Genomic DNA, 12,597 nt, shown 5'->3' with positions numbered 1-12,597 from the left:
ACAAGGAAATATGTCATCTACTTTACGCAGATGATACAGTGATTTTTCATGAACCTACCGAGGAACTGCTAAGCAACATTAGATTGTTGCTTCTGTTCTTTGAATCCACTTCTGGACTGAAGGTAAATTGGGGAAAGAGCAATCTTTTTTCCAATCAAGGAGGTGCTAAACATCTAGAGTTTGGCAGATATACTAGGTTGCAAAGTGAAAAATCTGCCTACAGTTTATTTGGGCATGCCTCTTGGCTACCAACATTAAGAGAGAGTGATATGGGATGGCCTAGCAGAGAAGACAGAAAAACGATTGACAAGGTGGAAGACTCAATACTTATCACTAAGGGGAAGACTCGCTCTCATAAAATAAGTCCTTGATTCTCTACCTACTTATGTAATAATGTCTTTGTCCCCCCTTATCCCAGAAGGTTTTGAAGAAACTGGATAACCTTAAAAGGAATTTCTTTTGGCATGGTTGTAAGGAGAACAATGGATACAAATCTGGTGAAATGGGATACTACACTGAACAAAAGATATTTGGGAGGTTTGGGCATCAAAAACCTAAAGAGACAAAATGAATAGCCTTCTGAAGAAATGACTTCGGAGATATAATGATGAAAAACAAGCTCTATGGAAGGATGTACTTAAGTGCAAATATGGTGAGAACAACCCTTGGTTCAGTAATGATAGCTATTACGTTATGGGGTTGGGGTATGGAGAACAATCAGAGATCTTTGGCCAATGATAAAAGAAAACATGGTAATTGAAGTGGGAGATGGGAGAAAAAACAAAGTTTTGGGGTGATGCATGGAACAACCAGATCCCTCTGAAAGATATTTTGCCGGACTTGATCACCATCCGTAACAACCCTGAAGCAACTAAGATGTTAGTGTTGGACTAAACAGGGGTGGGATCTATCTTTTAGGAGACTCTTGAATGATTGGGAAGTGGACTGAGTGACCAACCTACGCCATGAAATAGGGGGCTTCACAGGAACTACTTCAGCTCCGGACTCTATGAGATGGAAGCATAAAGAGGATGGAAATTTATCTGTTAAAAGGGTCTATGAAACAGTTAATACAGAACAAAATAGAAGACAACAAGGTTTATGAAAATGTCTCGAAAAACATAGCACCAACAATAGTTAAATGTTTCACATGGTTAATCAGAAAAGCTTCGTTCACACGAGGTTTTGAAGAAAAAGAGGAGAGTTTGTGTCCAGATGTCAACTTTGTGGGATAACAGATGAGACAAATAGTCATCTTTTCTTGCATTGTAAATTCACTGCTCAGTTATGGAATTATTTCTTACTCTCATAGACACAAAATGGACCATGCCTAAGCACGCTGCAGATCTGCTGGATTAGAATAGGTGGAACCAATAGCCAACAGAGATGGTGGAAAATCGTTCCACATTGCATCTGGTGGACTGTGTGGAGAGAGAGAAATAACAGATGTTTTGAAGATGAGTCCAATTTCATTCATAAAGTTAAATGGAATGTATTGTATCTTTCTCTTTTTGGTGTAAAGAAACAGATATAGAGGAATTAGAGCATGTACATCAGTTAGGCTCTCTGTAAATAGTTTCTCTCCCTTAGTCTCTTCTTTTGTTGCTCTTTTGAAGGTCTCCAGCATATCCTTAATGCTGAGGTATACATGATTACCAATTCCACAAAAAAAAAAAAGAAGGGAATTTATCTTATACTAATTAGTGTCTCCAATTTTTTTGAAATAGGTTCCAAATCACTTTTTTTTTAAATCTGAATTCCTGAACTAGGTCTATTAGTAATGTGATTAGTTTTAATCCACTAATTTTAGTTACTAAGTTCAATTAGGGTTCGTAGTCTATCTTATGAAATTCATTAACTTCCATTCATAAATTTATTCTATCTTTATTTTCTTGTCTTTAATTTCAATAATTACGCATTCACATATTTTCTAGGTAAACACTATAGAGTGGTGGTTAGACCGATATTGTCGTACGGGACTGAGTGTTGGCTAGTCAAGAACTCTCATGTCTAGAAGATGCAAGTTGCGGAGATGAGGATGTGGAGGGGATGTGTGGTAATAGTAAGAGTGATAAGATTAGAAATGAGGATATCCTGAATAAGGTGAGAGTGGCCTCCGTGCTGGATAAGTGAGGGAAGCGAGATTGAGATGGTTTGAACATGTGAAGAGGAGATGCATAGACGCACCAATGAGGGGGTGCGAGAGGTTGGTTATAGAGGGTACAAGGAGAGACAGAGGTAGGCCGAAGAAGTGTCGGGGAGAGAGGAGACAAGATATGACGCAATTTCAGGTTATCGAGGATATCACCCTAGATAGGAGGGTGTGAAGGGCACGTATCAAGATAGAAGGTTAGTAGGTAGTGTAGTGTTGTCTTGCTTAGGGTGACTGGTGTTTGCAATGGTACTAGTTGTATTATTGTAGTTCTTTGTTTTTTATTTTTATCATTGTTTATTATTGTTTTTAATAATCTATCCTACTATGTTATTTATGGTGTTTTGATTATCACATGATTTTATTGTTGTTTTGGCTCTTCTCTAGTAGACTTTTGCATTGTTTCCTTGTTATTTGTTATATTCTCTTCATTGTCTCCTTCTTTATACCGGGATTTGTTGCACTTAAGCCGAAAGTCTTTTGGAAATAGTCTCTCTATCTCCACAAGGTAGTGGTAGGTCTGCATACACTACCCTCCCAAGACCTCACTTGTGGGATTTCACTGGGTATATTATTTTTCTTTTATTTTTGAAACTAACTCACTTCTTATCATCTAGCTCCATCACTTTTGACTCATCATCATCTCATCTATTTTTCTCGTTCAGACGATTCACACCCGACACAAGATTATTATTCGAATGTGGACTTGTCTACGGAGAATTCTCCCATTTCCCCTACTAAAGGGATTAAATCTACTCACAACCCTAATCATATCTATATTTGTCTTAATTATCATCATTTATCACTGGCTCATTATGCATTTCTATCATCACTATCATTTGTTTCTATTCCAAAAATTATAAGTGAAGCTCTCTCATCTAGATTAGTAAAAAGCTATGATTAAGGATATCCCTACCTTACACTTCAGTGGTACTTGGAAACTTCTTCTTTTACCTCCAGGTAAGTTTGCAATTAGGTTGTTGTTGGCCCTGATGGACAAATTGATCACCTAAAGAAACGACTAGCTACCAACGACTATACACAAATTTTTGGTCTTAAGTATGGTGATACCTTCTCCTCCGTGGCTAAGATTGCTTCCGCCCATCTCTTTTATTCTAAGTTTGCAATTAGGTTGTTGTTGGCCCTGATGGACAAAATGATCGCCTAAAGAAACGACTAGCTACCAACGACTATACACAAATTTTTGGTCTTAAGTATGGTGATACCTTCTCCTCCGTGGCTAAGATTGCTTCCGCTCATCTCTTTTATTCTATGGTTGTTGTTCATCAGTGACTTATCTACCAATTGGATACTAAAAATGTTTTTCATTGGAATGTCATAGTTGAGGTATATAAGGAGCAACCACCAAGTTTTGTTACTAGGGGGAGACTAGTATCATGCAGGTGCTGACTACAACAATCACTCTATGGACTAGCTAGAACAGTCTCATCGAGTATGGTTTGACAAATTTAGAATGGTTATTCAACAATTTGGTATGGCTCGGAATGAAGCTGATCATTTTGTGGTTCACTCCTCCAAGTTTGTGCATGTATTTACGATGAGGACATAGTCATCACATGTAATGATGAGTAGGCAAATACCAAGTTGAACCATACTCTCTTTAACACTTTCAAACCAAGAATCCTGATCGATTGAGGCTAAAGTTGCACAGACTCGGGTATGGGAATCCGATACAAGTGTGGATCTAGAGGCATGGATCTTCATGATATTAAGATTCGGGGATACAGATCCAAGTATGGATAGGGTGCATGGATTCAGCTAGAAATAATTTAAATATCTAAAAATAGAGGTATAAAGTCTAAATTACGAGATAATATGTGGAGAACTTGAGGAAAATATATACAAGGTGAAAATTCTAGAAGGAGATAAATAGAAAAGGAATGTCATGGAAATTTCTACATACAAGGTATTTCATTTTCTTCAATTTTGCCTTAGCTTTTGTTTTTATTATAGAAGTCATTGAATCTTTCCGGAATTTCTCCGTCAATTTTGGTCAAAGTACCCAAAATCAGTTGACTAGATTGGGTATAGATCTCACCCCCATACCCACACCCAAACCCATGCCATGTTGACATAGGTACGATAACAAAAGTGAAGAGTCTGAGCAACTTAGGATTGAGGTACCAATTAGGCATTGAGGTTTCTCAGTCCAAATCAGGAACTACATCTCAATGAGGAAGTATGCACTTAATATTCTCGAGGAGACAGAGATGTTCAATTGTATGCCTATTGATATTTTGATGGGTCTAAATGTTATGATTTTACCAAGTCAGAGGGGAGCTTCTTAATGAAGATATAGGAGGTTGGTTGGAAAAGTATATTATCTCACTATGACTTGACCTGACATTGCCTTCACATTAGTGTTGGAGGTTAGTGCTTGGACTTTCCTTCTAAGTAGTATGCAGTTATTCGCACTATTCGATACAAAATCTAATCTAGGGAAAGAACTATTTTCCGAAGATAAAGGACATGAGCAAATTGTTGGATATACATATGCAGATTAGGCAGATTCAAGCACTGACAGACAATCTACCTCGGTATATATCGTTTTTGTTAGGAAAAAATTGGCTTGGTTTAGTAAGAAACAACATGTGATTTCTTGATCTCGTGCAGAAAAAGAATATTGGTGTTGTGGGGTCATATGAACTCATATAGATCAACTGATCATGGACCTACGAAAGAAATTAAAACTTAAAGAGATTATATAAAGATCAAGTGTCAAAAACACACATAAAATATCTCTTTTTTTTTAGTTTCATACCTAAATGTGAGTTTCATACCTAAACTATCACCTATTAATTTAAGAAACACACCTCTCTCTTTCATTACACTCTCTTCATGGTGTGTGTATTAAACACTCACTTTTATTTTAAAAAGTTGTCACATCACACTCCACATGGACAAAACATTTCACCTTGACAAAAATTAAATAAATTATTAGTATTGGTTAAAGTTAAAGATTAAAGAATTACTATCCCCCACCTCCTCCTTCAAATAATAATTTAGATGTTATTACCTCACCTAACCCTCCGCTTCCAAATTTTTTTCTCATTTTGTGTTAGATATATAAATATGTTTTCAGGAAAGTATTTTTTTACTTGGCACAAGACTTTTTGAAATTTTATTTCTATTATATTCGGTGCACAAGTAGAAAAAAACATTTTCCTAAAAATAGATGTACATATCTAATAAAATACAAGAAAAATGTAAAATAAATAATTGTTTATTTTTTAAAAAGAAAAATAATATCAAATTTTTTTAGGAAGGAGTTGGGGGGGGGGGGGGGGGAGAAGTATGAATTTTATGAGGAAAATATTCTAACTTTTATTTTTTTTTAAATTCCTATTTGGGGATAGCAATACTTTACTCTTTAACTTTTAACTAACATTAATAGTTTATTTAATTTCTGTCAAGATGGAATATTTATCCATGTGGCAAGGTTTTTTCAAATAAAAGAGTGTATTACACACACCAGTAAGGTGTGTTTCTCAAACTAATAAGTAATAATTTGGGTATGAAACTCATACTCCCAATAGTTTAGGTATGAAAGTAAAAAAAGGGATAGCTTAAGCCTGTTTTTGACACTTTATCTCTTAAATAATGGAAACTTGTGTGTGATAATAAAGGTGCACTTCACATTGCATCAAATCCAATGTTTCACGAGATGACAAAACATAGAGATTGATTATAATTTTTCAGAGTGAAGGTACTCTTAGGAGATATTGTCACAAAGTTTGTGTGGTCAAATGATCGGCTTGCAGACATATTCACCAAGTCCTTAGCCAGTCTTAGGACAAGTCATATATGTAGCAAGTTTGGTACATATGATTTGTGTATAAACCAGCTTGATGGGAAGTGTTAAAATAGTTGTGAATACTCTCGAATGTGTGTAAATATAGTAGGTCGCCTGATTTACTCGTATTGTAATTATGTAGTATTTTTCTTCCTTTTCAAAACATGCAAATATAGTATTTAAACTCCAATGGCTTGAGGGAATAATCAAGTTGAGTTCTCTCTTATTTCTCTTCCTCTTCACATATCATTAAAGCCATATACCCCTATAAAATAACATGAAAATTTCTGCATTACAGAATTAAACTTGAAGGTACCACTTTGTGTACCATGTTCATTATTTCTCCTTTCCACATCCCTTTATCCCAATGTACAATATTTCCTCTTCTTGTGCCACTTGCCTCCAAACACATAATCAACCCACCTTGCTGCCCCAAATTTCTTCTGCTAGATTATCAACATTTCCAACCAATTTAGTCTCCTCGAGACAATAAATACTGTCTACCATTTGTTAATCAAAACTAACAATTCTTCTTTTTTCTATTGTTAAGACCCCCTACTTTCCAAGTAATTTTTCACTTCATTTAGAACTGAATGCAACTCTTTTTCCCCTACTTCGTGCACTCACTTCCTTCAACTTGACATCAAATCTCAAAATTTTCAACTTCCTTGGAACTTTTCTGTTTAGTAGTGGAACACACAAGAATGGTATCGTCATCCTTAAGTAGTCTTCTATTATCAATTTTCATGAATAGAGAAAGAGCTTCCCTCTCACATCCTTAAAAGTCAAGCCAAAACTCTTTACTGAACTTCACATTCCTATGAAGCATAAAGACACCCCCAATTCGCTCTCAAAACTAGTCTTCACTGGAATCATTTCTTCTACAATCAAAGAATCTGCAGTCATTGAGTAGTACTAACTGATTTCCTTCCTCTGATTCAAGTTCTGTGCCATCCACCCCTTCTTCCTGAATTAGAGATATATCACCTTCTTCAACACCTTGCCTGGACTGATATTCTTGCAACTGATGACGATTTCATTCTGATTCTGCATTTCACCTTTCAGACATTCACACCATACCTGCAACCTGAAGGTTTCCCTTGCTTTCTACTTCAACAACCCTTGACATCTTTTCCGCTGGACCTTTAACCTTGATTCTAGCCCATCTCAGGGTGCTTTTTTAGCTCAGTCTTTTGTCATGTCAACCCATCCACCACATTTATCACCAATTCCCTGCATGACCTGACGACCATATATGAAGCGGATGCCCAATAACCCTAATCCATAGCCAATCAAAATTTCTCTTCACCAGAAAACAACCCAAGTGCGAGTACACCATGACTATTAACTTCTTGCTTCCATTACCATTTACACATCATGATATGTTCTGCTATCTATCAAACTGGGAACTCAAATAGAAACTGAAAACCACTTCATTCGTACACATTGATTCCAGCTGCATTGTTCCACTTGCGTTTTACCCACTACAGCAGAACAAGTAGGAAGGTTATCAACCATTCCTGTGAATCTTCCGACTATGCATCTATTCAAAAGCTCATTTCTAGATGCAGAGGACTCAGAGACACTCTCGTTAGACTTTCTGAAGATTGTTCCACCATGGATGCTTCCTTTGCTATCCATTTGTTTCTAGCTATAGCCTGTGCATAACATTTACCTTTTTGTTAGGCAATAACTCTTGTAATGGGCTTTCTTCTATGAATGAATATTCCAATTTTACAACCAAGACCCCACACCCCCCCCCCCCACAACCCCACACACACATAGCACATTCAACGAGATTTCAGGAATAATATGACTGGCCTTCTGACAGCTACCATACTCGCAATTCTTCCATAACTGTTATGCTTCTGAGAACATAACTAATTAGAAAAATGATACCCCAATTTCTATAGTTGTTTCCTTGATTCTTTGAGGTTAGATGCAATAAATTATATTTTCATATAAGAATTTCCTTGCTGATTGTCAACTTACTCAATAAATTGTTCCTCCTTTTAACCCTTTCATACCATATTTCTGACCTTGAGTATTCTTCTGTGACACAAAAGACTGATCACCAGCAACGAAATAAATTATATTCTCCGTACCAAAAAACGTAAACCAAGATTTTAAACAATCACTGGAGGATGATTCATCAAAAATACAGTTTCTCTACTGGAAATGAACGCCAAAACAGGGACACAAGCAATCTGAAAAAATGTTTTACTAACCCCATCCAAATTTATGTGGCACTTTCACCTCCGGAGAGACAATTGGACTAGTCTTTGAAGCTAAATTGGATAAGATCAACTCAATATTCTAAAATTGAAATCAAGATATCCAAACATTATACAAGAGGTACTATAAGTCTAAGTTGCTCGGACTCTTCACTTTCGGTGTCGCACCCATGTCGACACGACGTGGGTGTGGATGTGGGATCCGTACCCAATCTGGTCAACCGTTTTAGGTACTTTGACCAAATTTGAGGAAGAAATTTTGGACAGATTCAATCAATTCTTTAATCAAAACAAGACCTAAGGTGAAATTGAAGAAATGGGATACCTTGTATATATAAATTTCTACTGTCACTCCCTTTCGTTTTATCTCCTTCCCGGATTCTCCTCTTGATCAATATTTTCTCCTCAACTTTTTCATACAGTATCTCATAATTTAGGCTTTATAACTCTATTTTTAGATGAATTCTCGCACCCGTATCCATACATAGATTTGTATCCCTGAATCTTAAAATTTAGATCATTGAGGATCCGACCTCTAGATCCGCACCCGTGTCGGAAACCCACACCCGAGTCCGAGCAACTTAGCTATAAGTTGCATTACTTCTCATTTCAATGTGATGAAAAATATATTTTAAAAAGTTGGTCAAAGTTTAAATAGTTTGAATCTCGAAAAGTTAAGTGTCACATAAATTGTGATAAAGGGAGTAGTAATTTAACAAGAAGTAGAGAAAACCCAATTAATTTAGTAAATCAAAACAATTACAAGAAACTAGAATAGCAGTTAAAAAATAATAAGTCTACTTCTCACAAAAATAACTAATAAAATTAATCCCAAAGTTAAGACTATTTATTCTGGTATAAGAAGAAAATATAAGGTACATAAGTTGACGAGTACAAGGGTGGGAGATAGATGTTCTACATACTAGATTTTACATTCAATTGTGTCAACTATGACATTATTATATAAGGTTTGCTATTCACATAAGTTTAAAAATTGCAAACCACATATTATTATACCTTTTCGGTGTCTCTTGATCCTAAACCCATCCCTTATTTTGTATGTTAGCTACTAAACAGGTACTTATCACAATTCACAGGCGACGAATAAGGAATTTTTTGGCAAAAAGGGGCCGGAACAAAAAGAGTAACAGCAAACCTCACCTCTTTTTGCAGGTTTTGCAACTGAAAGGTTGAAATCACATAAACTCGTTATTTCCAGAAATTTGATACAGCAGTTCGAATAAATAACCATAAATTTTTCCATCAATCTTTGAATGGAAATCCACCAAATATCTGATACCATAAGTCAATTATACTATTACAGTGGAAAAGCTGGAATCATCCAGCAAAGATATTGACACCTTAAACTAGCTACTGCACGGAAACAGTGCATAATGACATAAGGGGAACTTGAAGAACTCTTTTAGCTTACCAAGCATGGTGAGCACATGTATCTTCTACTCATAGCATATTGATACTACTATCAAAATTGCCTGCACTTTATAGAGCTCGGAAGAGTACGCCTCCCTTCTAGATGAAAAGATTAGGATTTTACGTAGCACTAGTAACACTTTCTTTACCTATGCACCTACCTTCCCTCCTCCCTACACCACCAAAGGACCAAGAGAGAGAGAAGAAACAGAAGAGCAACCACAAAGGATTGACCTGTTCCATTTGACCAACCATTTCAGGATTTCAAATGTTTCTTTTGAACTACTTAGAAGTAGTTTGAAACAGATACCAAACAGAATTAAAATAAAGCACCAGATGAAGAAATTTCAGCAATACGTCATCTCTAAAAGAACATTCACCTCGTAAAAGCCCTTCTGATATTCATTCAAAAAGGTAGAGGCAATTATAGTCCAAGAAGCTCCGAATTGTTCCTGTAAATTAAGCAGGGAAGGTCAAATTTGAGCATATCAAACAAATTTACAAGGATCAAAAGGGATGCAGGATTCTGTAATGTTAGAATAAGAATAGCAGGGGCGGATCTAGGGGTTCTCGGACCTGGTAACTTTTGGGCAAAACCATTATTTATATTAAGAAATCTATTAAATGTAGAGAAAATTACAGCACAATACCTTTGGGCCAACTAGTTTACTGTAGGTAAACATAAAATATACATACCTATACATATAAAATACCTACTAGGATTCCAAAAATTATCAATAGAAAGTCAACCGAGCGGAATCAAAGAATTACAAATGACTTCACAAAAAGGATTTAATTGTGTAAATAAAAAACTGAACATTGGTGTCATGAGAATTGCATATACACAACGTATAGAGACCATATACAACTGAATGTATATGTAGTGTATACTTCATATACACTACATATAAGAAATATGTATTGGGAACTCAGTAACAAAGTTGACTCTTGGCCCAGCGGCAGAAATGAAACTCATTTAAGTTTTGTTGCTCTCCTGGTTCAATTCCCTTCAGACACTTATAATAAAGTTCTTTTTAAATTTGCCATCGTTTGTTGCCCTAAAACTTCAAGCCCATTTAAGTTTCCTTGTAGAAATATTGGCACAGCGTGACATGTTATAGCTTAAATTGGCAATAAATAGCCCTCCTATAATATTTTTAGCAAAAAAAAAGATTTTAAAAAAAAATTATTTGGCATTTATTAGCCCCATTCTCTTTTTTCTAAGGAAGTGGCATTGCTTTTTTTCCCTGAAAAGTTTTTTTTCCTGATTTTTCTGATCTTTTCCTTAGACACGTTTTTCTGGATTTGTTCTTTATTTTTTGAAAATGTAAAATTTATTCCTTTATTCTTTATGCTTCTCTTTGCTTATTTTAAACAACTGCTTTTTGAAAATTAATACCAACATATACTCCTTTTTCACCTAAATTTTCTCCTCCACGTCTAAATTCACTCTATGTGTATCTTGCATTGTCATTATCAAAATATTTTGAAATTTCTTGATTTGTGGATTTGAAAGTTTCACCTCTATTAAGAAAAAAATAGGTCATTGTGATTGATTGTTGGTATTAATTTTCATGGAAATGATTACTTATACATTATTTATCTTCTAAAATAAATGATGTATATACTTATGTGAAGAGTTTATTACGCTAATGTATTCCATTAGTTCTTTATGGATAAATAGTGCTTCATTCAAAGAATATTTATGCATAAATTATAAATTTATATATACATTGTAGTTTGTGTATACATAAGAGTATTGTGTATTCATTCAATTAGTAATTGTATACATTTAAATGTATGGTTGCTGGTGTAATGTATTCATATTCATGTATCCATAAATTTGATTAGCTTGTGTATTCATTCAATTAGTAGGTGTATACAAGGCCTAATTGCATTTTCATGTCATGGATTATACCTTTAGCAGTGTATGTAACTTTTTTATCATGATTTGAAGTGTCGGTGTTGTTGCAATTAATTGGGTATTGATAATCCCATCTTCTTCAGCCATTGGAAGTGATAATGAATGTCAATAACTTTTCAAGTTATACATAATGGATAGTTTTTGAATTTGCCTGATCCTTTCTTCAATTCCATGTATACTCACAATCCCATATTGTTTCGTATCAACATTGGTATTGAATCATCATCAATCTTATTATGAAATTCAAGGAATTGATGGAAGTATCGACATTTATATGGGTCGAAATCTTTTGAATGAATCCATTGAAATCAATTTTTGTTGTAATAACCATCCCTTCCATGAAATAAGCCACAAAATTATTTTTACTATCTCATTCGCCACTATGATGAATCAAAACAATCAAAGATGCTATCTATATCTTGATGTTCATTGTTAAACTGCATTGTTGTTTCTATTTAGATTACTGATTTTGGGTTGGCAAAATTTTTGGAAACTGAATTGCCATCTTCTTCAATACAAGAATAAATAATACGGAAGAAAAACTTTAACCCACATCTCCTTATTTATTGTTGTTTATAGCCAGTTGGTTACGTGAAGGAAAAAAACCTTACTAAAATACCGTTGGGCTAATATGTGCTATTTGTCTATGAATTACTAATAAATATTGGGCCATATGTTGCTAATTATAAGTAACAGTTGTCTATCTATGTCATTTTCCTTGATTGATACTGCAAGGGTGATGATGCCCAAACCTTTGAATTTGAAATAAAATTCATACCACTAACCATGGTGAGTTAACAATCACCGATTATTATTCTGAGTTAAGTGGATTATGGCATGAGATCGACAATTATCAAGATCTCTAAGTGAAGTTTACCAATATTGCAATTTTCTTTCAATAATTGGTTGAAAAGATTATGATTTTCTGGCCTGTTTGAACCTAGAGTATGATCAAATCAGGGTTCAAGTTCTTGGCAAATATCATTTTCCTTCTCTTAAGGATGTGTTAGTATAGGAATAGAAATATATTTTGCATATAGTA

The 12,597-nt window shown here is 34.9% G+C and overlaps 2 protein-coding genes across 2 annotated transcripts in view; one reads left to right on the top strand and one right to left on the bottom strand.

Moving 5' to 3' along the window:
* Window positions 1–12,597, top strand: part of LOC125829366 (E3 ubiquitin ligase BIG BROTHER-related) — an 882,037-nt gene that overhangs the window by 363,741 nt on the left and 505,699 nt on the right. The window lies entirely within an intron of this gene.
* The window catches only part of LOC125829368 (4-alpha-glucanotransferase DPE2), a 36,816-nt gene that overhangs the window by 13,011 nt on the left and 11,208 nt on the right, over window positions 1–12,597 (bottom strand). Inside the window, exon 15 of the mRNA XM_049508602.1 lies at window positions 10,012–10,083. Within this exon, the coding sequence (XP_049364559.1) occupies window positions 10,012–10,083 (72 nt within the window). The remainder of the gene's footprint in view (window positions 1–10,011; window positions 10,084–12,597) is intronic.

Source organism: Solanum verrucosum, unplaced genomic scaffold (genome assembly GCF_900185275.1).
Source record: "Solanum verrucosum unplaced genomic scaffold, falcon-dt-bn FXZP01000157.1, whole genome shotgun sequence".
Taxonomy (NCBI): Eukaryota; Viridiplantae; Streptophyta; class Magnoliopsida; order Solanales; family Solanaceae; genus Solanum; species Solanum verrucosum.
This window is presented reverse-complemented; position numbering and strand designations above follow the sequence as displayed.